Source organism: Monodon monoceros, unplaced genomic scaffold (genome assembly GCF_005190385.1).
Source record: "Monodon monoceros isolate NGI ecotype Baffin Bay Population unplaced genomic scaffold, NGI_Narwhal_1 Super_Scaffold_18, whole genome shotgun sequence".
NCBI classification, from domain to species: Eukaryota; Metazoa; Chordata; class Mammalia; order Artiodactyla; family Monodontidae; genus Monodon; species Monodon monoceros.
In genome coordinates, this window is record NW_021703774.1 from 166,364,228 (window position 1) to 166,392,167 (window position 27,940).

Here is a 27,940-nt window from a genome sequence, read left to right on the forward strand (position 1 = left end):
TTGCGCCGCGCACTTGGCGGAAGGTCCCGGGAGTCGTGGCGAGCGAGCGTATCTTGCGTGAGGGGGCGCCGCGCTTCTCCCCATCGGCAGGGAGGCGGGGCCCGAGGCGCCCCAGCGCGCAGGCGCCGACCTCATGCTGAGCAACTTGTCTCGCGCCGTGGCCCGCGCCGCCGTCCGCTGCGCTCGTACCCCCCGGCCACCCGAGGCTCGCACCGCCGCCACCGCAGCCGCCATGTCCCGGGCCTCAGGCTCCCCTATCCGGCCCGCCACCGTGCTGGGCACCATGGAGATGGGGCGCCGCATGGACGCGCCCGCCAGCGCCGCGGCAGTGCGCGCCTTCCTGGAGCGCGGCCACACTGAGCTGGACACGGCCTTCATGTACAGCGACGGCCAGTCCGAGAGCATCCTGGGCGGCCTGGGGCTCGGGCTGGGCGGCGGCGACTGCAAAGGTAACTTCTGGCGCCCGCGCACCGACCGCCTGTCCTCTCCCTGCACCGTGCAGTGCAGACCCGTCCCGCAGGACGCTGACCCGACCCCAGCCACGCGCCCGCCGCGGTCAGGGCCGACAGCTTCGCCCCGCCCCCGGGGCGCCCACCTCCCCTGGCCATCCCGCAGCTCTGTGAACACCCCGCGCCTCAAGTCCCTTGCACATCCAGCCCCGACAGCTGAACAGCGTTTTCTCCTGACCACCTTCCCCTCCGCTTCTTCGTCTGGGGATTGCAACTCGGTAACCCCCGAGCCTGATCTAGTCCTTGGCTTCCTACCCCAGTTGCTTTCTTAGTGCACCTCTCTGCGGCACTGGTCTCCAGAGCTATGCCGCACCCCCCTGCAACCCTGCCAGGTGCCCATAACCGGTCCCCAGGCGCTCTGCCTATGCCCCTCTTCCCATTGTCCTCAACGCCCGTGCGCTCCCCGAGAGCCCTTTTCTCATCCAGGTCTTTCATCAGTCCCCAGACTTTGCTCTGTTCAGTTGGCAGTACCCCTGGCTCTCTCAGGGAGAGCTGTAGCATTGCCATAGACCGGGCTGGGGGAGCAGGGGTGGTGGGGTAAAGAGTGGGGAGGCGTGAGAGAGAGGGTAAGGCATTTCTGTCCACTCCTGTAGCCCTATGCCAGCTTCTTATGGAGCTATAGGAGGGAAAGTGTCTCTAACCCACCCACAGGGAGCTCAGAGGCTAGTGGGGAAGATTGAAGCAAATAATTGCAGAGGAGGGTAGAAGAGGAAGCACTTTTAGGGAAGGCATGATGGGGCCAGGCAGAGGCCCTAGGGAAGGCTCAGAGAACACTGAGGCTGGGCCTTCAAGGAACAATAGTAGTTTGCTGGGCAGAGCATGAGTCAAAGGGTTATGAGAGGCTGAGGGCATAGCTGTGCCAAGACTGGTGTGTGGATGGCCAGGAGGCAGGTGTGCTTGAGTGGAGGATGTGTGTGTGGAGGGACGGTCCCTCATCAGCCTGATGCCACTGGAAGTGCCTAGGAGGGTGCCTGGCACATGGTGGGACCCAGTGAAGTCAGCTGATACTATTACTGCCACACTCTGCCTCCTCTTTTCCATCCTGAGACTCTTTCTTCCCAGCCCTTGTGTCAGGGGTGTCCCCCTCTGGGTCCTCCTTAGATTCATAGCTTGGTGGATCTGGAGGAACAGACTTGGGAATGTGCATCTCAGACCCACACTCTCTAGTTCACCTGGGTGCCTCTCGTGACTAATGAAGATCTTATTCCTGAATTGGTTTCTCCCCCTCCAGTCCTTCCCTGCTTCCTTCTTTGAGGCCAGGCACTCACAGAGTCAAAGTCCTCAGGTCAGACCCGAGGCAAGGTTCACACCAAGAATGCAGGGGGATTGAGAAATGTGGGGAATGGAAAAAATCTGGACGAGAAGCTGAGAGACTTGGTCTCTCCAACATCCAAGTGGTCTGATGACTCCCTCCCCTCTGGATTACTGAGCTGCGCTTGCCAGGTATGGAAAGTGCAGGATCCAGAGAGCCAGCGTTCTCTTTTTTTAATATAAAAATTTATTTATTGGGCTTCCCTGGTGGCGCAGTGGTTGAGAGTCCGCCTGCCGATGCAGGGGACGTGGGTTCGTGCCCCGGTCCGGGAGGATCCCGCATGCCGCGAAGCGGCTGGGCCCGTGAGACATGGCCGCTGAGCCTGCGCATCCGGAGCCTGTGCTCCGCAACGGGAGAGGCCACAACAGTGAGAGGCCCACGTACCGCAAAAAAAAAAAAAAAAAAAAAATTTATTTATTTATGGCTGTGTTGGGTCTTCATTGCTGTGCGCGGGCTTTCTCTAGTTGCAGAGAGCGGGGGCTACTCTTCGTTGCGGTGCGCGGGCTTCTCATTGTGGTGGCTTCTCTTGTCGCGGAGCGCGAGCTCTAGGCACGCAGGCTTCAGTAGTTGTGGTGGGCTCAGTAGTTGTGGCTCGCGGGCTCTAGAGCTCAGGCTCAGTTGCTGTGGCACACGGGCTTAGTCACTCTGCAGCATGTGGAATCTTCCCCGGCCAGGGCTCGAACCTGTGTCCCTTTGATTGGCAGGCAGATTCTTAACCACTGCGCCACCGGGGAATCCCCCAGAGAGCCAGCATTCTTTATAGCACTTCCAAGCTGCTTGCATGGCAGAACACTCTCTTGTTCTCATGGGGAGTGTGTCTCTACAATGGGTATGCAGATGTGCACGCTTCCAGGAGTCTGGAAGGAGAGGGGGGAAACTGTCACTGCCTTCTGCTCATTTTGCCTTCTACCTCTCTCTCAAATGGATCTGCCAGTGGTTATGTTCAGCAGCTGCATCTCTCTCCTGAATTCCTGCAGCAGCCTCTTTACCTGTCCCCCTGTCTTCAGGCCTGCCCCCTCGACGTCTCTCTCTATATGGCAACCAGAGCGAACACAGCTGACCAGTTCACTCATAAAACCTTTGAATGATGGTATTTGAGAAAACCCGTTGGGATTAGGTCTGGACCCCCTTCTCTTGTCTCATGTACCACTGCTCCCTGCCTAGAGTTTATAACTCAGAGTTGCACATATGGCCTTCACGTACCATGCTTTCTTGCCTTTGTGATTTTGTCCAAGTTCCCACCCTTCAGAATGTGCTTCCCACCCTTCCTTGTTGGCTGGGACTCCTCTTTTTTTTTTTTTTGGCCGTGCTGTGCAGCATGCGGGACCTTAGTTCTCCGAACAGGGATTGAACCCATGCCCCCTGCAGTGGAAGTGCCGAGTCTTAACCACTGGACCACCAGGGAAGTCCCAGGATGCTTTTTTGGAGACTCAACTTGTGGGGTCAGGAAGCCCTCCCTGGAATTCCCAGGTTGGCCACATACGTCTCCTCTGGGCTCTACTGCACTTACATATTGTAACATCACCTTCTAGCTTGTGACCTCCTCGGGGGCAGAAATTGAGTGTTTAGTTCATCTCTGTGCGCTTGGCCTCTACTACAAGGCTTGACACAGCTAGCAGTTTGGTGACTAATATAGCAGCAGTGAACATTGGGAACTCGCACATGAGACATTATTGAATCCTCATGCTCTCCCTGTGAAGACAGTTCCATTGTTATCATCCCCATTTTATAGATTAGAGAATTGAAACTCAGAGAACTTAAGTAATTTAGCCAGGGTCACATGGCTAGTAAGTGGTTACAATAAGTTTCTTAACCATTACATTCTTCCCACAAAGTGAAAATCGCTACCAAGGCCAATCCCTGGGAAGGGAAGTCGCTGAAGCCTGATAGCCTCCGGTCCCAGCTGGAGACGTCACTGAAGCGGCTGCAGTGTCCGCATGTTGACCTCTTCTATCTACATGCACCGGACCACGGCACCCCTGTGGAAGAGACACTGCGTGCCTGCCACCAGCTGCACCAGGAGGTGAGGGCGGCCCCCCAGCTCCTCTCCTTGACCTGTCGTTGCCCAGGAGAGTGGAGGCTCCAGGGCTGTCCCAGAGCAGAGCTGGGGACAGACCCCACTCCCAGGGTCCCCAGCCAGTCTCTCCTTCATGGTGTTCCGGGCTGCAGTGGGTTCTGACCTTGGCCTCTCCCCCGCAGGGCAAGTTTGTGGAGCTTGGCCTCTCCAACTATGCCGCCTGGGAAGTGGCCGAGATCTGTACCCTGTGCAAGAGCAACAACTGGATCCTGCCCACCGTGTACCAGGTGAGGCCAGGGCTGCAGAGGCCTCTGTCTCCTGGGTGCCTGCTGATCCCAGGTCCTCATGGCCCCTCCCACTCCCCCCCAATCTCCCCCCCACCCCATGCCCTCTCCATAGCAGCCACCCCCCTGCCTCCCCTGCTCACAGCCTGTAGATGGCTCCCGGGTACCCTCAGCCCAGCCATTAGGCACCTGCTCTCTCTGGCCCAGGTTCCCCTTCCTGCCTGCTTCTCCCTCTGCAGTCAGCCTGGAACACTCCTCCCTGCTTCTCGTGGGAACGAGTGCCCAGGTCTCGCTTAGATGCCTCTTCCTCTGGAAGCCTTTCCCAACAACCCAGCGGGGCCTCCCATCTCCAAACCCTATCTTCATACATTGAGCAAGTATTTGGGAGAATCTGCTATGATCACCGAACCCACCTTTATGTGATCACCTGACCTCTGTCTTTGTTTTTAACTTGACTCTAACGTCTCTTGGAAGCAGAGACCTTGCTAGATACGCTGGTGTTTGGGAACTCAGTGTCCAGCACACAACTGGTGCCCACAGATATGTGGGGAATGACATATCCCGTCCACTGTCCCTTCCTGGGGCCCAGCACCATCTCCCCATCGCCCAGCCACCACTGGTGATGTTGGAAATCATTGCTGAAGTCCTGGGCAGGTTTTGACTGAAGGTTTTTAAAGAAGACTGGGGCCCCCTGACCCGTGCACCCTCTCCAGCTGGCCCTTCTGCCTGCAGGGCATGTACAACGCCACTACCCGGCAGGTGGAGACAGAGCTCTTCCCCTGCATCAGGCACTTTGGACTGAGGTTCTACGCCTACAACCCTTTGGCTGGTATGGGATATGGGCTGCTGTGGGGACGGGCTCCCCTCCCAGGTCCCGGGGGGCATTTCTGGTCCTGTTTCTCCCTATTCCTGACCCGGGGGATACCCGGCCCCAGACCTGGGAAGCAGGGAAGGGTTTGACAGGAGGCTGGGCTGGGTCCTCCATCCCTCCTGGGTCCCCCACCATCACCCCCACTTCCGGTCCAGAGCAGCCTCTGGGAGCAGTGCCAGGGGATCTGATCACAGCCTTCCCGCAGGGGGCCTGCTGACCGGCAAGTACAAGTATGAGGACAAGGACAGGAAGCAACCTGTGGGCCGCTTCTTTGGGACCAATTGGGCAGAGATCTACAGGAATCGGTGAGCTGGGGATGGGCTGCATCAGGGTGGGAGGAGTGGGAGGGGGTCCCCTTTATCTGAAATGGAGGAGTTCTAGGCTGCTTTCCTGGGTCTCCAAGCTGTCCCTTGCTGCCTGGACCTACCTCTTTTGATTCCTAGAGGAATTATGAAGCCCTCTATAGGGTTTCTTCTTGTTTTCTTGGGACCTCCATGAGGAATGAGGATCCCTGGACCTTATGCCAGGTCTTCCAAGTCATCGCTCCGCCCCGAGGAGTGCTCGTCACCTGCAGATGGGGAAGGAGAGGGCCCTGGATGGAGGCTCAGCAGTCCTGGGGCCGAGCCATACCCCTGTACTTGCTGCCTATTTCCCTAGGTAAAGTAAGGGCAGGCTTTGAGTTCTCAGGGGTAAAGATGTCATTGAGGTTTCTGGTGAGGGAGCCAGCATCCTGGGTGTTTCAATAAAGCAGGAGACCCATTGCTAGAGGGGATACCAGCCCCTCCATGCTGCAGGGTTGGGGTGAGCGCAGCTGTCCTGTTTGACTCTTTGGCGGTGGCCCCCAGTGCGACCCCATGGTCCTGACCCCTGTGCTATCCTCCCCACCTGCTCAGCTTCTGGAAGGAACACCACTTCAAGGCCATTGCCCTGGTGGAGAAGGCCCTGCAGGCTGCGTATGGCCCCAGCGCCCCCAGCATGACCTCGGCCGCCCTCCGGTGGATGTACCACCACTCACAGCTCCAGGTAACCCATCGTTGCTGGAAGCCCCACTTCTGCTCCCTTCGGGAAGCCAGAATTACCTTCAGGTGATTTCTAAGTAGTTTTTCCCCCTGAAATTTCTCTTTGTTCCAGTTTTCATGGCAGCCTTCCTGTTGTTCTGAGTAGCTGTCCAAGTGCCAAGCCCTATAATGAGGGCTTTCCTAACATGGATTGAATTATTACCTAGGCCTGATGAAGTGTGATTATTCCAGTTTTACTGATAAGCAAACTGGGGTTCATACAGCTGTGAAAGGGATAGAAAATTATCACAGATTTGACTGTAAAACCCCCTGGTCTGGCTCCTCTGGGGGGAGGTGGGGTTTCCCTCTGTCTTTGGTGTCCCCTGTCTTCCTGGTTAAAATTTTTCTCCAGCGTCAGCCTTACATAGTTGCATAGTCTCTGACATGTATAATAGTAGGTTTTCAATAAGTGGGAGCTCAGTGCTTTGCATAATTTCTCATTCCCATAGCCACGCTGAAAATTGAGAAGATTTGAGTCTCAGGGGGGTTAAACAGCTAACCCTAGTTTACAGAGCTGCTGAGTGGCAGAACTGGGCTCTGAACTTCGGTCTGAATGAGGGTGAGCAGTGTGGCAGCAGGAGGAAGGAAGACAGGGTTTGGGGCCACATAGTTACAGTTGTTGAAGGTACCTTAAGTGCTTTCTAGAACTATGTAGAGTATAAAGTTAAAAAATCAGGTCCCAATTTTTGGCGGGGGCAAGGCTGTGGGTGGAGTGGGGAGAGCGTGTGTGACCGGGGTCACTGTGGTGCGCTAGTGTGTTGACGTCTGGCCGTCTCCCCTTGCAGGGTGCCCACGGGGACGCGGTCATCCTGGGCATGTCCAGCCTGGAGCAGCTGGAACAGAACTTGGTGGCCACTGAAGAAGGGCCCCTAGAGCCAGCCATCGTGCAGGCCTTTGATCAGGCCTGGCACCTGGCTGCCCATGAATGTCCCAGCTACTTCCGCTAGGCCCCAACACAGCTCAAGCTGCCCAAGATTTCTTCCTTTTCTGTCACCTCTTCTACTCTCTCCCCCTGGCCGGTCTTTGCCTTAAGCTGATTTAGCATGGTCTTTCTCCATTGTCTGGATCCATGCATTATTTTTCTAGATCCCTGCCTCACTCCCAGTTGCCTTCACAATGTGTAAAGGCTGGGGCTGAGCCCCATTCATGCATTTCCCATCTGAATAAAGCAGGCACTTGACCTGGCTGTAGCCCAGGCCCAGAGTGAAGCCCACAGATTTGTCTCCTCAACTGCTTACGACTTGTTTCCACCCTGCCTGGGGGCTTCCTGCCAAAGGGGTAGAACCATGAGCTGGAGTCATCTAAAGGCAGAGGCAGTGGGAGGGTCTTCCCAGCCTCCTGCCCTGAACCCAGCCTAACCCCTCAACAGCCAGGCTGCAGGTGGCCCTCACGCTTCTACGTGCGACAGAAGAAAAGAGGGTCATATGCCCTGAGGTAGATTTTCTCTCATTCAGAATTACCTCATTAAATACTTAGAAATGGAATAATTTGGGCAAAAACCTACCGTTAGCATCACCACAAAGAAGAATAAAACCTTCCAGGATGCTGTGGGACATTTTAACACACACTCATTTCAGCAGCGGCTTTACTCTTAGCTAAAGCCTCCTTTCTTCTGGTCTTCCACAGATTCTCAGCTCTGCTGCTGGGCCTCCTTTTGGTAGTAGTGGGTGTGGGCAGCCAGGACCCCCATTTCCCTCAGCAAATCCCTACCCCAAGTAAGGGCACCCAAGTCTGGAGAAGAAATGAAATCCCAGGTCCAGTGATTGCTGTTTGAACATTCCCAGGACAGAAAAATCACACCCTGGGCGAGAGGTAGGGTGTGGGCCAGGCAGCGGCAGTAGGCAGCATTTGGACCAGTCTCTTCAAGTGATGAAAGGGGCTCAACCTGGAAATGCAGACAAAACCACCAATCAAAGACTGTTCAAAGGAAAGTCCTACTTGACTTCTAGAAGGAGACACCTTTCAGATGAAGTTTTATTATTTGGAGTGAAGACACCCTCCTTTGTCTTCACCCATAATAAAATGGATGCTTCCCCAGTGGGGTAATATCAGTTATTACCCCACTCATGTTAATAATAGTATCAGTTATTGTACAACAAGCCACCCCAAAATTGAGTTGCTTAAGATGACAAAATCTGAAATTGACCTAATAAGATTCAGTTCAAGCCCTATCAAAACCCCAGCTGGATTTTTTTTTTTTTTTACAGAAATTGGCAAAATTTTTTAAAAATTCATATGGAAATTCAAGGGATACAGAATAGCCAAAACAAATTTAAACAAGAACAAAGTCCTCCAATTCCTGATTTCAAAGCTTACTACAAAGCTACAGAATAAAAGCAGTATGGGACTGGCATAAGGGTAGACATATAGATCGATGGAACAGAATTGAGAGTCCAGAAGTAAGTCCATAATAGCTAAAAAATAGAGACAGCCCAAATGTCCATCAGTGGATGAATGGATAAATAAAGAGTGGTATATCCATACCATGGACTATTATTTGGCAATAAAAAAGAATGAAGTAATGAAACATCTACAATGTGGATGAACCTTGAAGATGTTATCCCAAGTGAAAGGTGACAGTTCCAAAAGGCCTCATATTGTGTGAGCTGATTTGCGTGTAATGTCTGAAATAGGCAAATCTATTAGAGACAGAAAGTAGATTAGTGGTTGCCTAAGGCTGAGGGGGGGTTGGGAGGAAATGGAGATTAACTGATAATGAGCACAGGTTTCTTTGGGGGGTGATGAAAATGCTCTAAAGTTGATTGTGATGGTTGTACAATGCTGAATACACTAAGAAAAAAAAAAACATTGAATTGTACACTTTAAATGGGTGTATAGGGACTTCCCTGGTGGTGCAGTGGTTAAGAAATCACCTGCCCATGCAGGGGACACAGGCTTGATCCCTGATTCAGGAAGATCCCACATGCCGTGGAGCAGTTAAGCCCATGCACCACAACTACTGAGCCTGCACTCTAGAGCCCGTGAGCCACAACTGCTGAGCCCACGTGCCACAACTACTGAAGCCTGCACGCCTAGAGTCTGTGCTCCACAACAGGAGAAGCCACCACAATGAGAAGCCGGTGCACCACAACGAAGAGTAGCCCCTGCTCGCCGCAACTAGAGAAACCCTGTACGCAACAACGAAGACCCAACGCAGCCAAAAATAAAAATAAATAAAATAAATGGGTGTATAATAATGTGGATTATGTCTCAATAAAGCTGTTTTTTTTTTAAAAAAAAACCACACACAGTCATTTAGCTCAGAAGTCTGCTGTTTGGCAGGGCTCAGTGGGGAATACTCATCTGTTCCCCTGTGTCTGAGAAGCGCCATTACAGCTGGAGGCTAAAACCACCTGCAGGCTAATTCACATGTCTTAACAATTAATGCTGATTGTCAGCTGTTGTCATCACTTACATATGACCCCTCCATGTGGCCTGGGCTTCCCCACAGCGTGTGCTGCTGGCTTCCAAGGGCAGGCATCCCTCTTGCCTCATGGAGGAGTGTCTGAGTTATGTTGTAAAAAGAGGATGTGAGAGAAACAGATGGTCATCTTTGGAAGATAAACTCTTTCTCAGGGAGCAATGGTCCTATGTGGTCAAGTCAAGAAGATGAGCCACTTGACTGGTCAGGAGACCTTTAGTCCCGAGTGTCTCCATCAGGGATGCGTCATCTGCTAGGTCATTTCCCATCTGTTAGATCCTTTTGGGGAGGGTATCTCATACATATTTGATGGTCACTTGAATTCAGCCATTTCATTACTAAAGAGCTTTTTCTTTTTTAATATTATTTATTTATTTATTTTGGTTGCACTGGGTCTTAGTTGCAGCACGCAAGATCTTTAGTTGTGGCATGTGGACTTCTTAGTTGTGGCATACAGACTTAGTTGCAGCATGAATGCAAGATCTAGTTCCCCAACCAGAGATCGAACCCAGGCTCCCTGCATTGGGAGCATGGAGTCTTACCCACTGGGCCACCAGGGAAGTCCCTAGTAAAGAACTTTTTCAAAAGACAAAGGAACAGAGTTGGATCTGGAAAGTGACAAACGTACTTAACCAACCTCAAAAACTAGAGACTTGTGTACCATATAGAAGACCAGAAAAATGAGTTGGTATAGATTTTGTATACTCGAATCAATGTGACAGAAAGGGGACTCCTGAAGTTAAAGGCTCGAGGGAGGGCATCTGGCTGACCTATGTGCTTCCTCTGCATTCTGGCCTGCTTGTTACTAGTGGTTGTGATGGTTAATTCACCAGTGTCTCAAATTTGCATTCTGAATACATTTTAGAAGCAGTAAGGAAGGTCGGAATGTCAAGATCCTTAATTGCTTATGAGAAAATACATTTCTCCTCCATATGTTTTAATTTTTTTTAACACCGCTTCTGCCTCAGCACTCTTCTAGGTATAATAAAACAACCCTGACTTTCCCAACTTTCACACAAGAAGCTTTTTGAACATCTTTATTGCTTCCCAAGAATCTTTCCAATTCCATATTGGAGAGACTTGTACTTAATAACAAATGCTCTTACTAGGGATATTAATAGTAATAGTAAATACCAGTTGCTAAAGAATTTTCTTGTGGTTGTTATCAAAGTGGAAAATGGCATTGTAGGAGTAGAGAATGATCAGTGAATATACGAGTAAGTCAATATTCTGTAGTCTCATGATAATATGAGGAAAACTTAATTCCACTGTGGTCTGTATCAGAGGTCAGCAATCTTTTCTGTAAAGGGCCAGGTAGTAAGTATTTTATATTTTGTGGGTGTCAGTCCATTTGGGCTGCTAAAACAAAATACAACAGATTGAGTAGCTTATAAACAGTAGACATTTCTCAGTTTTGGAGGCTAGAAGTGTAAGATGAAGGCATCAGCAGATTTGGTGTCTGGTGAGAACCTGCTTTCTGGTTCATAGGCAGCCATCTTCTTGCTGTGTTCTCATTTGGCAGAAGGGGTAAGGGAGCTCTGTGGGGTTTCTTTTATAAGGGCACTAATCCCACTCATGAGGGCTCCACCCTCATAACCTAAGAATTTCCCAAAGGCCCCACCTCCTGATACCATCACTTTGGTGATTAGATCAACATGTGAATTTGTATAGTGACTATTATAAGTGCCACCCAACCAATTAATGGATTAGCCCTAAACTAACCCACAAACATTCAATCCATATCAGCAGGCCATATGTTCTCTGTTGCAGTGATTCAACTCTGCCTTTGTAGTGAGGAAGCAGCCACAGGTGATAAGTAAATAGATACGGCTTTTTTCCAAATTTCCAATACAACTTTATTTGTGAAAACTGGCAGCGAGTCAGATTTGGCCCATGGGCAATAGTTTGCAGACTCCTGGTCTATACTGTATGAATTGAATTACATAGTGATAGAGAGCTTCTAACAGTGAAATTGTAAGCCAGTTGCTCTCAAAATGTGGTCTCAGGGCCGGCGGCATCAGCATCATTGGGGAACTTGTTAGAAATGCAAATTACTGTGCCTCATGCTTGACCTACTAAATCAGAAACTCTAGTGGGTGGGGCCCTGCAATTTGTTTTAAGCAGCGCTTCAGGTAATTCTGATGCACACTTGTTTGAGAACCACGGTTGGTTTTTACTTTAATAAGATTATTTTTAACAAACACTGTGATGCACGAAGATTTGTAAGTATATATACGGCCATTACAAAAACATGTTTATCTTCATTGTTGAACTTTATAACTGAATTCAAAATACCATTCACAGTAGTGTCACCTTCAACAAAAAGAACTTCCAAAAGCTTGACTCTGATTCCATGAATTGGGTGGAAAATTTTTAATTATTATTGGAATTGGCTGATTTTCTACTTGAAGTATCTGACACTGATACGAAGCTGGCATTAGTTTCTATTTGTGAAGTATTTCTGCTGTTGATACCGCACGTCAGCAGCTGCTGCTTTACTCCTCTGACGTGCATCAGAAATCGTAGAATGAAAAGTGAGCGAATTTAATTGAGAGGAATGATTATATAATCTAGATCAAAAGTTATACGTGAGGACTTCCGTGTTGGCACAGTGGTTAAGAATCCGCCTGCCAATGCAGAGGACACGGGTTCGAGCCCTGGTCTGGGAAGATCCCCCGTGCCGCGGAGCAACTAAGCCCGTGCGCCACAACTACTGAGCCCGCACGCCACAACTACTGAAGCCCACGCGCCTCGAGCCCGTGCTCCGCAGCAAGAGAAGCAAGCCACCGCAATGAGAAGCCCGCGCACCACAACGAAGGGTAGCCCCCACTCGCTGCAACTAGAGAAAGCCCGCGCGCAGCAACGAAGACCCAACGCAGACCAAAAGAAAAAAAAAAGTTATACATGATAAGAAAATAGACTTCCTGCATTGTACAAGATAAATCATCATCTTTCACAACTAAAGATCCCTCATGCCGCGACTAAAGATCCTGCATGCTGCAATGAAGATCCACGTGCCGCAACTAAGACCCAGCGCAGCCAAATAAATGTTTTTTCAAAAAAGATAAATCAACATCTTCTGACACAATCTTCTACTTTAAAAACTAGCGGTTACTTTGAGATGCTCACGCCACTTGTCTTAGTCTGTTTGGGCTGCTATAACAAAATGACATAGACTGGGTGGCTTAAAAAACATTTATTTCTTACAGTTTTGGAGGCTGGAAGGTCCAAGATGAAGGTGCCAGCATATTCGGAGTCTGTGAGGACCTCTTCCTGGTTGGACATCCTCTTTTTACTGTGTCCTCACATGGCTAAGGAAGAGATCTCTAGTCTCTTCCCCTTCTTCTGAGGACACTAATTCCATCACGGGGGTGCCACTCTCACACCTGATCTAAACCTAGCCACTTCCCCAAGGCCCCACCTCCCGACACCATCACTTTAGGGTTAGGGTTTCAACATATGAATTTGGGGGGGATACAGACATTTAGCCTGTAACACCAGTTCAGGTTTGTGTTTTCTGCTTTTCATGTGGCCGGTGGTGGTGTTACATTCCCCATGGTAGATGGTAAATGTTAACGGATATACTACAAGCAAATTGTATGTTTATTATCAACTTTCTTGAGAACTGGAAATCTAGTATTTAATATTTGATTAGCTAGGCATCTGGCCTTTCCGAACTGACAATTGCTTTGACTCTGACCCTCTGGCTATAACCCGTTAGAGTAATAGCTGTTCTGTGCTGATGTGCAAAGCCTGAGAAAAAAGCCCAGGTTTATGCCGAGGTTGAGGGGAGAAAGGATTCTCCCTAGAGGTTCCCCTCACGTAAAGTTATATTGCTATGGCTTGTTGTTAGAGGGATTGGTACTATGGCCTGAAACTGAACTTAATATGAGAGCTTTTGAGTATTTTGTCTGGCATACGGTGGTGATTCCCTTACTGAACTGCCTTGTTGATTAGTGCGTTTAGAATTATTTCCGCAAGGTGCAAATGCTTTGATGTACTGGTTAGAAGCATTCATGATCCCTACGGAATTGCCTCCATAAATTCAGCAGAAAGCGTTAAGGGGGATTGCCTATATTCCAAAGTCTTTACAAGTCAAAGAATTGTATTAAGGGGGATTGCCTATATTCCAAAGTCTTCACAAGTCAAAGAATTGTAACAGTACAACATACAGGAGAGAAAAAAGTACCCTCCTCGTTCAAGGATTGCTACAATGCTGTCTCTCAGTTTAATAGCCTTATCTCTGAAAAGAGACAGTTGTGCTTGGCAAATCATTGTGGACAAATGGGGTTTAAATAAAAAGTGGCCACTCTTGCTCCATCAGCAGTGAACATTGGTGATTGAATTGTTGCCACTACCGGCACTTGGTATGTGACCCTGGATTTTGCTGAAGTCTTCTTTTCTTTCACCTGGCAGTGTATGCAGTACACATTCTCTTCCTTTCACTGGGTTATTTAAAATTCACCTGTATTATTTCATTAATTGGGGAAAAAAACACTTGTACAATAATATATGCTAATAGATGTCCAAACATCCCATTACAATAATGAAATTAAGCAGTATATTCCGATAGTGACCCTCTCATTGCATGCTATCCAAACACAGCTGGATAAAAATGAACAGGTCTCAAATGAGGACAAATCCAAGCCATATCCTTTAAGTAATCTTTATGTGGGGCTATTTAAGTAGCTTTCACAGGCATTTCACAGCTTGTATAAGACAAATCACTACCTCATGGCCCCCAAACATGAAGAATAAAGCCTAACATTGCGATACCTGAGGACAGCACATTCTAACCTGGAAATTCTATTAAATCTTCTGTATCGAGGTATCAGATAAACATCTGAATGTGAAAGGAGCCTCCTAAAGTAAAAAAGCTTTGAAAGTGTTCTAGATGGCAGCAAATCAAGCTCTTCTTTTTATCCCATTCAAACCCCAAAGCATTATAGGTATTTATAATAATCACATCACTGCTTAGAGGCTTTGGCATTTAGACACTGCTGGTATTTGTTGTCCCCTGAACTTTGAACTTGATCCTTCTGGTGCACAGTGCATACCCTTTGAGCTAATCTATTACTAGAGGCTAATAAAGAAATTGTCTTATTTAGAAGGAAGCTCTGGGGACTTCCCTGGTGGCGCAGTGGTTAAGAATCCACCTGCCAATGCAGGGGACATGGGTTCAACCCCTGGTCTGGGAAGATCCCACGTGCTGCGGAGCAACTAAGCCCGTGTGCCACAGCTACTGAGCCTATGCTCTAGAGCCCACGAGCCTCAACTACTGAGCCCACGTGCCACAACTACTGAAGCCCGCGTGCCTAGAGCCTGTGCTCCGCAACAAAGAGAAGCCACGGCAATGAGAAGCCCGTGCATCACAACGAGGAGTAGCCCCTGCTCGCAGCAACTAGAGAAAGACCGCGGGCAGCGACGAAGACCCAACGCAGCCAAGAATAAATAAATAAATCTATTAAAAAAAAAAAAAAGGAAGCTCCACCTGCTGTATAAAATAAATAAATAAAAGGAAGCTCTAATTCTCCAATTCAACATTCTCATCCTTAATAAGTTCTTTCTGAATCAAAACCATGTAAGTTGGGTCATGTCCAAAAAAGAATTATTGTGATGTATTAGAAGATCCAGTCAAGGACAAAGCCTGGTCCTTAGGTATTTTCATGAATAAGCAGTTGTCCACCCTATAGAGACAGAGAATATCTCAACTTCTGCTTTACCCAGATGAATGGCGCTATGGATCCTTAGGTACAAGACTTGTCCAGTGATAAGAAAGCATGATTCAGACAGTGGAGTAATGTAGCCACCAACTGTGATGGTAAACTAATTGGTTTTTTAAATTATTTTAATTTTACCTATTCTCATGGGGAATGTATCTCATTGTGGTTTTAATTTGTGTTTAGGAATAATATAAATCTTTAACAACCAGGCTTATTGAGGTATAACTTACATACAATAAAATTCACCAATTTTAAGTGTGTAGTTGGTCCCTTATGCTACTTTGTAGTCAATTACATCCCTCAAACTCTGCTCCTAGAAACCACTACTCTGCTTTCTGTCACTATTAATTTGCCTTTTCTAGAATTTTATAAAAGTGGAATCATGTAATACATAGTATTTTGTGTCTGGATTCTTTCACTTAGCATGATTTTTTTTTTCCCTGCCACGTGGCATGTGGGATCTTTGTTCCCCGACCAGGGATCGAACCTGTGCCCCCTGCCGTGGAAGTGTGGAGTCCTAACCACTGGACCGCCAGGGAAGTCCCATAGCATGATATTTCTGAGATTCATCCATGTTGTTGTGTATACCAGTAGTTCATTCCTTTTTTTTTTTTTTTTTTTTTTTTTTTTAGTTCATTCCTTTTTATTGCTGATTATATCATATTCCATTGTATGGGTATACCACAAGTTAATTGGTTGTTTCCAGTTTGGGGCTCTTGTGAATGAGCTGACATAAACATTTGTGTGTAAGTATTTGAACGTATGATTTTATTTTTCTTTGGTACACATCTAGAAGTGGGAGTGCTAAATCATATGTAAAGTGTATTTGACTTTATTTTTTAACATGCCAAAATGACCTCTGCTTACAGGAAGATGAAATAGACAGACTTTTCCTTATTCCTCCTACTAAGTACAAATAAAAACCCTGGACACCATGCATAACACAAACATGAGAAGACTCTGAAAGGCAGAAAGGAGAACCCAGACTAGCTAGGGACCTCAGTACCCAAGGAATGACAGAGGTGAGTTTCCTAAGTTTTCTTTTTCCTTATATATCCCAAACTCAGAGCTGACAAAGCCAACAACCTGGAAATGCTGACTGACATAGACAGAAAAAGCCCCAACAAAAGCCTGCTTTCTCTAGCCAAAGAACTAGGAAAGGGGCATCCTGGCAAGACAGAAAAGTGTACTCCAGCCAAACGTTGTAGAATAAAAACTGTGGCCTCCCTTACTATCACTCATGCCAGCAAATACTGAGAAAAGAAGGAAGTGGTGCAACAATTTCTCAAGTGCTGAAAGAAAAGAATCATCAACCCAGAATCCTATACCCAGCAAATATGTCCTTCTGGAATGAAGGGGGAATCGAGACATTCTCAGATGAAGAAAAACTACAACTTTGTTGTCAGCAGATCCACACTAAGTGAATAGCTAAAGGAAGTTGTCTAAACAAACAAACAAACAAATAGAAAATGATGAAAGAGGGAATCTTGGAGCATCAGGAAGGAAGCAAAAACATGGTAGCAGAATACGGGTAAATAAAATAGGTCTTCCTTCTCTTAAGTTTTCGAAATTACATTTGATGGTTGAAGCAAAAATTATAACACTGATGTGGTTCTAACTGCATGTAGAAGAAATATTTAAGACTATTATAAACAGAGGAGAGTGAAGGAATGGAAAGGGAGTTAAGGTTTCTACACTTAAACTTGTAAAATGGTGCCACCAGGTGATTGTTGCTCTAGAGCAATCTTAAAGAGCGATACAGGTACTTCCCTGGTGGCGCAGTGGTTAAGAATCCGCCTGCCAGTGCAGGGGACATGGGTTTGATCCCTGGTCTGGGAAGATTCCACATGCCACGAAGCAACTAAGCCCGTGTACCACAACTACTGGGCCCGAGTTCCACAACTACTGAGCCCGCGTGCCTAGAGCCTGTGAGCCACAACTACTGAAGCCCACATGCCTAGAGCACGTGCTCTGCAACAGGAGAATCCACCACAGTGAGGAGCCTGTGCACCACAACGAAGAGTAGCCCCCGCTCGCCACAACTAGAGAAAGCCCGTGCGCAGCAACAAAGACCCAACACAGCCAAAAATAAATAAATAAAATAAATAAATTTATTTTTAAAAAAGCTATACAAAGAGAAATACTCAAAAACACTGTAATTAAATCAGAATATAATTCTTTAAAAAATGTTCAGTTAACCTACAGGAAAGCATAAAAAAAAAAAAAGAAACAAACAAAAAACTGAGACTAAGGAATTCCCTGGTGGTCCAGTGGTTAAGACTCCATGCTTCCACTGCAGGGTGCCTGGGTTCGATCCTGGTCGGGGAACTAAAGCCATGTGGTGTGGGGGGAAAAAAAATAAAGAGAATAAAACAAAACCAAAAATAAAATGGCAGACTTAAGCCCTAACTTGTAAATAATTACATTAATGGTAAATGGCCTAAATATACCATTTAAAAGACAGAGCTTAGTAGAGTGGGTTTTAAAAAATGACCTTACTATATGCTTTCTACAGAAACCCACTTAAAATATAATGATATAGGCAGGCTGAAAGTAAAAGGATAGCGAAAGTTATATCATGCAAACGTTAATCAAGAGCAAGCCAACATGGCTATATAGGTATCTAAGAAAGTAGACTTCAGAACAAAGAAAACTATCAGAGACAGAGAGGGACATTATATAACGATGAAAAGAGTCAACCAATCAAGGAATAGCAATCCTAAATGTCTAAACACCAAAGAGAGCTGCCAAAATATGTGAAGAAAAAATTGATAGACATGAAAATAGAAAGAGATAAATCCACAATTATAATCGGAGGGGACTTCCCTGGTGGTCCAGCGGGTAAGACTCTGCGCTCCCATTGCATGGGGCCTGGGTTCAATCCCTGGTCAGGGAACTAGATCCCACATACCGCAACTAAAATAAAGATCCCACGTGCCACAACTAAAGATCCCATGTGCCACAACTAAGACCTGGTGGAGCCAAAATAAATAAATATTAAAAAAAAATTGTAATTGGAGAATTCAACACCCATCTCTTAACAACAGGTAGAACAACTACCAGAAAATCAGCAAGGATATAAAAGAACTCAAAAGAGTCATCAACCAGCAGATCTAATCAACATTTATAGGACACTCCACCTAACAAAAATAGTATCTTGCAAGATGTTGCTACTGAGGGAAACTGGGAAAAGGGAACAAAGTATCTCTTTGTATTATTTGTTACAATGGCATATGAATCTAAAATTTTCTCAAAAATTAAAAAGTTTAATTAAAAAAAGGAATATCTGGGCTTCCCTGGTGGCGCAGTGGTTGAGAGTCTGCCTGCTGATGCAGGGGACACGGGTTCGTGCCCTAGTCCAGGAAGATCCCACATGCCGCGGAGCGGCTGGGCCCGTGAGCCATGGCCGCTGACCCTGCGCGTCCGGAGCCTGTGCTCCGCAACGGGAGAGGCCATAGCAGTGAGAGGCCCGCGTACCGCAAAAAGAAAAAAAAAACAAAAAAAAAACACAGGGATATTTGAACATGGATGTGGTATTAAGTGACACAAAAGAATTGTTCATTGTTTTTAGTGTGACAATGGCATTGTAGTTATGTAAGAAATTGCCTGTTATAACACACACACACTGAAATATGTTGGCATAAATAGTATCTCCAGCACAACATTGAATAAAAGGGGTAAGAGCAGATATCATTGACTGGTTACCGATCTTAGGGGGAAAGTTTTTTCACTATTAAATATAATGTCAGCTATATGTTTTTTGTATATGCCCTTTATCAGTTTGCGGAAATTTCCTTTTCTTCTTAGTTTTCTTTTTTTTCCCCCTCCTTCTTCATGAATAGGTATTGAATTTTGTTAAATGCTTTTTTTGCGTCAGTTGCGATCATGATATGGGTTTTATTTTTTGGTCAGTATAGTAAACTATATTGATTGATTTTCAAATATAAAGCCCACTGTATTCCTGGGATGAAATTCACTGAGAAGTGATGTATTATCCTTTTTATATATCACTGTATTCGCTTGGTCAAAGGTTTTTATATGTAGGTTCATGAAGATCAACGGGGTGTAGTTTTTGCTGAGTCATACAGTAATTGTATATTTAACTTTATAAAAACTCAGTTATCTGTTTAAAAGTTATCTTTATTATCTGTCAGATAATTGTTTCAGGTGGAAAGTATTCTTTGAGTTTCCATTTTGAATGTGTTTGGACTAAACAAACAATAAACTACTGATGTCTGCAGTAAAAAAATAATAATAATAATACTTTCCACCTGAAACTCACTTATCTGAGAAAAAGTCTTTTATATTCATCCTCGCGTTTACCATTTCCAGCACTCTTCACTTTTTGTGTGTGTAAATCCAACTTTTCTTCCGTCTAAAGAATTTTTTAAAATATCTTCTATAGTGAAAGCTGGCTACTATGAATTCTCCCCAACCTTTGTCGGAACGAAGTCCTTGCTTTCCTTTTTGAAAGGTGTTTTCGCTTGGGTATAGGATTCGAGGCTGACAGTTCTTTTCTTTCAATACTTCAGTACTGACGCGGGCTGGAGCCTTTGGCAAGTCCCGACGAGAGAACCACAGATCCGACCTCTGGGGCCTGCAAGGTGGCGGGACACCCCTGAGGGCACCACCCCTGGGCCAAGACATCATTTTAGGACCTTTAGCCCTTAGGAAAGCCCCCTCTGGAAGAACACGTGGACCCCAGGACAGCTCAGGAGCCAAGCCGAGGGAGGTGGGGAGCCGCGGGCGTGGGGGGCGGGGGCGCCGCGCAGCCTTTCCCCGTACTTCCTTTGCCCCGCCCCTCCGCGCGCTCCGCCCCCAACGCCGGTGGGCGGGACCGGACCCCCTCCTTAAAGCGGTGGCCCACCCCGCGCGGCGGCTAGGGCTACGCTCGGCTGCGCTCCAGCGGGCTGGCGCAGGCCCCCCGCCGCCGCAGTGTCCCGGCTGCTGTCGCCCCCGCAGGCAGCCTCTGGCCCCCCGGGCCGCCCAGGCACCGTGCTGGGCGCCATGGAGATGGGGCGGCCGTGCCCCTCTTCCGGGAGCGCGGCCACACCGATATAGACACGGCCCTAGCGTACGTCCGAGAGCATCCTGGGCGGCCTGGGGCTCCGGCTGGGCGGTGGCGACTGCAGAGGTAATTCCTGGCACCCAGACTCCGTCCCCCTTACCTCCCCCGAGCCATGCACCGGCCGAGGTCAGGACCGACAGCTTCGCCCTCCTGCCGGGGCGCCGACATCCACTGGCCACCCCGCAGCACTGTGAACACCCCGCTCCTCAGGCCCCGTGCACATCTAGCCCCGGACAGCCGGACAGTGCTTTGTCTTGACTCTTTTCCTCTCCTTTTCCCTCCCCTCAGCAACGTCCCAACCCTGGTCTAGCCTGGAACGACTTGGCTAGCCCCTCTCGGGGGGACTGAAAACGGAGTCTGGCGCTGTGCAGCCCCTGCCTCCTTCCCCTTCCCCGCAGGTGCCGGGTGCGGTCCTGATCTGCAGGAATCCTGCCCTTATGGCCCTGGCACTTCCTGGCATAGTCCCAGATCAGGCTTCGGAACCGGCGGGGATCTGCTTCCTCGTTGCTCTGGGCTGTAGACTGCTCCGTGGAGCTCGGGGTGCGCCGTTCAGTTGGCAGTGCCTCCCGCTTCACCAGGGTGGCCGCGCCTGGGAACCGCAGGAGCTATAGGCAGTAGCTGTGATGGGAGAGTGGGGGTAGTATGGTGTCTAACTGCCCTCTCTGTGCCAGCCTCCGTCCAAGGCCATAGAAGGGAAATTGACACTAACCCACTCCAGGGAACTCAGAGTCTAGAGATGGGAGGGGACACTGAAGAACACTAGGAAAACGGAACGTCAGACCTTGAAGAACTGCTAGTTTTCCAGGGGGAGTAAGAGGAGAAGGGGCATTCCCGGCTGCGCGGGTGGGCAGTGAGTGTGCAAAGGCAATGAGATTTGGCAGTGCTGAGGGTTTTGGAACAGGCAGACCTAGCTAAGTGGAGGGTTTGTGTATGGGGGTAGGGGGACATCTGTCATCAGTCTGGTGCCATCTGAAATGTTTATAACGTGCCTCACAGGGACATAGTGAGGGCTCAGCAATGTTAGCTGTTACTGTTAGTAGTAGTAGTAGTGTCATTAGCACCATGTACCATCTTTTACTTTGAGGTCCTCAGAGTGAAATGATTCACAGCACAGATCTGAAACAAAACAAGAATATGCATGCATCTCATATGCTATCTAGATCACCTGACTGCCTCTCTGTGACAACTCTAGTCTTCTTTTTTTTTTTTAATTTAAATTTTTATTGAAGTCTAGTTGATTTACAATGTTGTGTTAGTTTCAGGTGTACAGCAAAGTGATTTAGTTATACATATATATGTATAACTAAATATGTATATACATATTCTTTTTCAGATTCCTTTCCATTATAGGCTATTACAAGATATTGAGTATAGTTCCCTGTGCTATACAGTAGGTCCTTGCTGGTTATCTATTTTATATATATTAGTGTGTATATGTTAATATGAAACTCCTAATTTATCCCAACCCCTTACCCCTTTGGTAACCATAAGTTTGTTTTCGGTCTGTGAGTCTATTTCTGTTTGTTTTTTTGTTGTTGTTGTTGTTGTTGTTTGCGGTACGCGGGCCTCTCACTGTTGTGGCCTCTTCTGTTGCGGAGCACAGGCTCCGGACACGCAGGCTCAGCGGCCATGGCTCACGGGCCCAGCCGCTCCGCGGCATGTGGGATCTTCCCAGACCGGGGCACGAACCCGTGTCCCCTGCATCGGCAGGTGGATTCTCAACCACTGCGCCACCAGGGAAGCCCCGGGCTTTCTTTAGTTGCGGCGAGCGGGGGCTACTCTTCGTCGCGGTGCGCGGGCGTCTCATTGCAGTGGCTTCTCTTGTTGCAGAGCTCGGGCTCTAGGTGCGCAGGCTTCAGTAGTTGTGGCACGTGGGCTCAGCAGCTGTGGCTCACGGGCTCTAGAGCACAGGCTCAGTAGTTGTGGCACACGGGCTTAGTTGCTCCACAGCATGTGGGATCTTCCCAGACCAGGGCTTGAACCCGTGTCCCCTGCATTGGCAGGTGGCTTCTTAACCACTGCGCCACCAGGGAAGCCCCCACCTGGGATTCTTAATGGGCGAGGGGAGAAAAGTATTTGATTAACTCACTCCTGACTCACACAGGCGGCACAACACCAGCCTTTTCTCAATGGGTTATTTCTCTGATGGAAATATCTTGCCTTTCCTTCCCTGGGGCCCCAGTTGAAGCCTCTTGCTCTCTTTCCTGAATTCCTGCCGCAGCCTCGCCATTTGCCCTGTTTCCAGACCTGTCCCTGAGGTTTTTGTGTGTGCTTCATTCAGAGTCATCTTTCAAAACTGCAAAGCTGACAACTTAGCTCGCTGGCTGAAAAGCGTTCAGAGTCTCCCTTTGGACCCCTGAAGTCAGATTCTAAGGGGTGCACTCAGGGCCCTTTGTATCCATCTGGTCTGTGGCCCCTTCTCTTGCTTTGTGTGCCCCGTGGACCTGGTGTTCTAGATCCATGGGGTCGCAGGCATGGCTCCTCACACGCCACGTTCTTGCCTCTGGGCGGCCTCTGACTGGCCCTGGAGATTCAGATTCTAAGAAAGCCTTCCCTGAACTCCCAGGGCTCCTCTCCCACCTTGTGCTTATCCCGGCCTCACTTACTCTGTAGTGGCCCCTTAGACTGTGCGTCCTTGATGGCAGGGATCCACTGCTGGCCTTCCTCATCCAGCCCTTAGCGCCAGGTGTGGCACACCCAGTTGTCTGGTAAATAGTCATCGTAATAACATTAGCAGCTCATAATGAGCAAATCTATCAAAGTTCTGATCAATCCTTGGGGCCTCCCGACAAGATATCACTCTCAATTTACAGCTGAGGGGATTGAGGCTCAGAGAGTTTAAATAACTTGGTTAGGGTCACAGAGCTCGAATTGGCAGAGCTGGGGTGTGAACCCAGGTCTGTCTCTTAACCATTACACTAGATTCTCTCCAGCGTTTGGTAAACTGACTTGGACTTCCATTTCTCTCCTCCCAAAGTGAAAATCACCACCAAGGCCAATCCAGTGGGTGAAAAGTCCCTGAAGCCTGACAGCCTCTGGTCCCAGCTGGAGACGTCACTGAAGTGGATGCAGTGCCCCCGAGTGGACCTCTTTTACCTGTACCTGCCGGACCACGGCACCCCCATGGAAGAGACACTGCGTGCCTGCCACCAGCTGCACCAGGAGGTGAGGGCGGCCCCCCAGCTCCTCTGCTTGGCCTGTCGTTGCCCAGGAGAGTGGAGGCTCCAGGGCTGTCCCAGAGCAGAGCTGGGGACAGACCCCACTCCCAGGGTCCCCAGCCAGTCTCTCCTTCATGGTGTTCCGGGCTGCAGTGGGTTCTGACCTTGGCCTCTCCCCCGCAGGGCAAGTCTGTGGAGCTTGGCCTCTCCAACTATGCCGCCTGGGAAGTGGCCGAGATCTGTACCCTGTGCAAGAGCAACAACTGGATCCTGCCCACCGTGTACCAGGTGAGGCCAGGGCTGCAGAGGCCTCTGTCTCCTGGGTGCCTGCTGATCCCGGGTCCTCGTGGCTCCCCCCTCCCTGTGCCCTCTCCATACCAGCCATTCCCCTGCTCTACAGGATGATGGCTCCCAGGTACCCTCAGCCTGGCAAACAGGCGCCTGCTCTCTCCGGTTCTGGCTCCCCTTCCTGCCTGCTTCTCGCTCTGCAGTCAGCCTGGAACACTCCTCCCTGCTGTCCCTGGAAGGAGTGCCCAGGTCTCACTTAGATGCCTCTTCCTCTGGAAGCCTTTCCTGACAGCCCAGAGGAGCCTGAGATCTCAGGTCCTCCTTTTCTCCTCCTCATTCATTCAGCAAATGTTTGTGCACCTACTTGCTGCCAGGCACTGGTCACAGAACTTACTAGTGTATTACAATCGTCTCTTTTGTTGAATATGTTTGTTAACACTCTACCTCACTATTAAATCTCTGAGCACAGCAGCTTTGTCCTTTGGCTTGTGGATGGAAATCCAGTATCCAGGCCATAGGTGGTGCTCAGAAATGTTGGCTGAAGGGATGAATTTTCCTTGGGCGTGAGCCCTCTCCACCAGCACCATTAAGTATCTGCCTGATTGTTAAGGTCTGAACTGAGGTTCTCCACGGGAAAATTTGGGGTCCCGTGCACCCTCTCCAGCTGGCCCTTCTGCCTGCAGGGCATGTACAACGCCACCACCCAGCAAGTGGAGACAGAGCTCTTCCCCTGCCTCAGGACTGAGGTTCTACGCCTAAAACCCTTTGGCTGGTATGGGGCGTGGGCTGCTGTGGGGACGGGCTCACCCCGGGTGGAAGGGTCTTCCTGGCCGTGTTTCTGCCTGTTCCTGACCCTGGAGATGCCTGGTCCCAGACCTGGGAAGCAGGGAGGGGTTTGACAGGAGGCTGGGCTGGGTCCTCCATCCCTCCTGGGTCCCCCACCATCACCCCCACTTCCAGTCCAGAGCAGCCTCTGGGAGCAGTGCCAGGGGATCTGATTACAGCCTTCCTGCAGGGGGCCTGCTGACCGGCAAGTACAAGGATGGGGACAAGGATGGGTAACAACCTGTGGGCCGTTTCAATTGGGCAGAGATCTACAGGAATCGGTGAGCTGGGCATGGGCTGCGTCAGGGTGGGAGGTGGCATGGGTCCCCTTAGTCTGCAATGGGGAGTCCCTGGGGCTGCTTTCTTGGTGGCCAGGACCTCCCCCTGTGTTCAGACCTTTGCCCCTGGATCCCTACCAGCTTTACTGAGAAATTTACCCCTAAAATTTCACCAGTGTCTCTGGGGAGTGATTGGGGGCCTGGATTGGGAACGCGTAGAGCTCTGGACCTTCCACCAGGTCTGTGAGGCTATGTCTTTTCCCTGGGAAGAGCCTACTCCCTGCCCACAGCCGGAGAAGAAACCTTGGATTGGAACTTGGGATTCCTGGGGCTTGATGCTGGCCTGTCACCTGGGGCAACTGAGTAAGTTTTGTAAACTCTTGGCAATAACACTGTCATCAATGTCTAAAGTTATAGTTGAACATCTGTTGGGACTAGCCTTCTTCCCTTCCTTTTTTTCATTTTTGCAAGTTTGAAAAAGTTATCAAAGTAATACATGGCCACAGCTAGAAGCAAGCCCTTCAAGTCGCACTGCTCCAAGGTGATGCTCTTTAACTCCTACAGTTTTCCTTCCCTCTGGTATTTACTGTGAGATCTCTGATGCACACACTTTCCTGCTATTCCTTAATTTATCAAATTTAGACATTATCTGTGGACTGCTGGAAAGTTCCTAACCTTTCAAGATTTATAGAAGCTGAGTCTCCAATGCTAGTTTTGTTGAAATGGCCCAGGACTTTTTAAAATTAATTAGTTAATTTATTTTTGACTGCGGTGGGTCTTCGTTGCTGCACGTGGGCTTTCTCTAGTTGCAGCGAGTGGGGGCTACTCTTTGTTGCGGTGCACAGGCTTATCATTGCGGTGGCTTCTCTTGTTGCAGAGCACTGGCTCTAGGTGCACAGGCTCAGTAGTTGTGGCTCACGGGCTCAGTAGTTGTGGCACGTGGGCTCAGTAGTTGTGGCTCATAGGCTCTAGAGCGCAGGCTCAGTAGTTGTGGCACACGGGCTTAGTTGCTCCGCAGCATGAGGGATCTTCCTGGACCAGGGATCGAACCCGTGTCCCCTACATTGGCAGGCAGATTCTTAACCACTGCGCCACCAGGGAAGTCCCCTGCCAGGGTTTCTGATTGCCTGGCCAGGTTTAGGAGCCATCGCCCTAAGCAGTGTCTCTCAAGGAGCTCGTCACACCACCAGCGCTTAGGCCTCACCCCTGGAGGATCTTGGTTGATAGTTTTCACCTTCTCTGCTCTACTTAGTTGACAGAGCACTGCAGGTCCATTACCTCCTTTACATTTTGCACTCACCACGTGGGGCTGGCTCAGGGTGTTTCCTCACTGAGCAGGTAAGTGAAGGCAGGTGACTGAGCCAAGGCCAGAGCTGGGACTGGAGCCAGGACTTGTCCTGTGACCCGGGGCACAAAGGTGTGATGCTGTGGACACTCCTGGTTCCCGATTTGGGGAGTTGTATTGTTCGCATCCGGTGAACATGTTCAATGCAAGGATCCTTGCCCACTGCATCCCCGCTGCTCCTACCACTGGGTTGAAATCACCCCGGTGAGGGGCCCAGAAATCCACATGCATTCTGCTGCTCAGGGAAACAAAACCTCCATTTGAGATGTTGGTCCCTCAGTGCCTCAGGGACCAGTGACCTGCAGGAATCCCAGCGTCCTGACCTGTGCCACCCTCTCCACTCACCCAGCTTCTGGAAGCACTACTTTGAGGCTGTTGCCTTGGTGGGGAAGGCCTGCAGGCCACATATGGCCCCAGTGCCCCCAGCATGACCCCGGCCGTCCTCCGGTGGAGGTACCACCACTCCCAGCTCCAGGTAGGAAGCAGGAAGTGAAAGAGAGGGCTGTGTGATTATTTCATGATTTCTGGATTACTCCTTTACCTTTTCTGAAATGTCTCCATGGCCCAGGTCTTTTGGGTGGTATTCCTGTTCTTAGAGTTTATTAAGTGTCACATTACAAACAGTACTGGCCCTAGTAAGTGTAATTATCCCAACTTTATGTATGAGTAAACTGGCTCAGAGGCCACTTCACCTAACTGTGGGTACATGAGATAGGGCAGAAGCTATGTGTGATGCTGAAACCTACATTTTTTTCAGCATTAGCATTTATCTGTCTCTGGCTGCCTGCTCTGCAGAGGCCAACTCTGTGTCCCTGGCAGGGCTGCCCTCTCCCTGCCATCCCGCTTTCCCAACTTCTTCCAACTTGGGCATCACATACTAACGGTGCCTCTTTCTTGAGCCCCTGTTAAGTGCTAGGCCTGAAGCAAACTTTATGAAATTTTAGGGAATTCCCTGGTGGTCCAGTGGTTAGGACTCTGCGTTTCCACTGCAGGGGGCATGGATTCAGTCCCTGGTTAGGGAACCAAGATCCAGCATGCTGCAAGGCACGGCCAAAAAAAAAATCCTCCCACAACCACCCTGCAAAGTAAAGGAAGCCTGAAGCTTAGGGAGGTCACATGACTAACCCAAGCCCTCCCAGCTGCCGAGCAGCAGAGGGGAACTCGGGTCTGCCTGCGTGCGTCTAGGGAAGCAAGGCTGTAGAGCTGTTCGAAGGCAATGTAAGTTCTGTGCGGAATAATATAGGGTATAGACTTTAGATTGCAGGTCTTGGCAGGGGCAGGGTGGGAGGGGGCGTGTGTGACTGGAGTCACTGTGGCGCGCTAGCGTGTTGACGTCTGGCTGTCTCCCCTTGCAGGGCGTTCAGGGGGACGCAGTCATCCTGGGCATGTCCAGCTTGGAGCAGCTAGAACAGAACTTGGTGGCCGCTGAGGGAGAGCCCCTGGAGCCGGCCGTCATGCAGGCCTTTGATCAGGCCTGGCACCTGTCTGCCCATGTATGTCCGAACTACCTCCACCAGGCCTAGTCCTGACTTGGGGTGGCAGAGGACACACTCCATCTATCACCTCTTTTATTCTCTCAACCAGTCAGTTCTGACTTCAAGCCGCTTTATGTAGCTAGTTCTTTCCTCACAGTCCCAGTTCACAAACTGTCTCCTATGTTCTTGTTAATACTCCCAGTTGCCTTCATCATGTAAAAAGCCCAGGGCCTCAGGCGTTTCCTGTCTGAGTAGAGGCACTAACCTGGCTGGAGCCCAGGCCCACAGTGAATCTGTTGCCTCTGCAG

The 27,940-nt window shown here is 49.2% G+C and overlaps 2 protein-coding genes across 6 annotated transcripts; both read left to right on the plus strand.

The window, feature by feature from the left end:
* The first annotated feature begins 45 nt into the window (after positions 1–45).
* On the plus strand, positions 46–7,266 carry LOC114899805 (aflatoxin B1 aldehyde reductase member 4). Its single transcript, XM_029230885.1, has 7 exons — positions 46–449; positions 3,657–3,844; positions 4,021–4,125; positions 4,855–4,951; positions 5,199–5,298; positions 5,887–6,016; positions 6,837–7,266. Exons 1-7 carry the CDS (start codon positions 134–136, stop codon positions 6,996–6,998), a joined length of 1,098 nt encoding a protein of 365 aa, XP_029086718.1. The 5' UTR covers positions 46–133; the 3' UTR covers positions 6,999–7,266.
* Positions 7,267–20,105: 12,839 nt separating this feature from the next.
* LOC114899368 (aflatoxin B1 aldehyde reductase member 3-like) lies at positions 20,106–27,707 on the plus strand. Of its 5 annotated transcripts, none has more exons than XR_003794558.1 (7): positions 20,106–20,329; positions 23,241–23,428; positions 23,605–23,709; positions 24,393–24,455; positions 24,725–24,815; positions 25,083–25,175; positions 26,507–26,625. XR_003794558.1 is itself a non-coding variant. In XM_029230025.1 (7 exons), the coding sequence occupies exons 2-7, from the start codon at positions 23,330–23,332 to the stop codon at positions 27,584–27,586; spliced, it is 645 nt and encodes a 214-aa protein (XP_029085858.1). In that variant the 5' UTR covers positions 20,106–20,329; positions 23,241–23,329; the 3' UTR covers positions 27,587–27,707. The 5 variants fall into 5 exon arrangements, 4 of the variants coding, with proteins under 4 accessions (XP_029085858.1, XP_029085860.1, XP_029085861.1 ...); XM_029230025.1 differs by lacking the exon at positions 26,507–26,625 and adding an exon at positions 27,513–27,707 and having other exon boundaries at positions 24,393–24,481; positions 24,989–25,175; XM_029230027.1 differs by lacking the exon at positions 26,507–26,625 and adding an exon at positions 27,513–27,707 and having other exon boundaries at positions 24,393–24,481; positions 25,052–25,175.
* Positions 27,708–27,940: the final 233 nt, after the last annotated feature.

Coding starts and splice junctions, on each gene's coding strand:
- LOC114899368 (XM_029230025.1), top strand. CDS start 23,330: ATGCAGTGCCCCCGAGTGGACCTCTTTTACCTGTACCTGCCGGACCAC. Junction 23,429..23,604: donor GCCACCAGCTGCACCAGGAG/GTGAGGGCGGCC, acceptor TCTCCCCCGCAG/GGCAAGTCTGTGGAGCTTGG. Junction 24,482..24,724: donor CGCCTAAAACCCTTTGGCTG/GTATGGGGCGTG, acceptor GCCTTCCTGCAG/GGGGCCTGCTGACCGGCAAG.
- LOC114899805 (XM_029230885.1), top strand. CDS start 134: ATGCTGAGCAACTTGTCTCGCGCCGTGGCCCGCGCCGCCGTCCGCTGC. Junction 3,845..4,020: donor GCCACCAGCTGCACCAGGAG/GTGAGGGCGGCC, acceptor TCTCCCCCGCAG/GGCAAGTTTGTGGAGCTTGG. Junction 5,299..5,886: donor GCAGAGATCTACAGGAATCG/GTGAGCTGGGGA, acceptor CCACCTGCTCAG/CTTCTGGAAGGAACACCACT.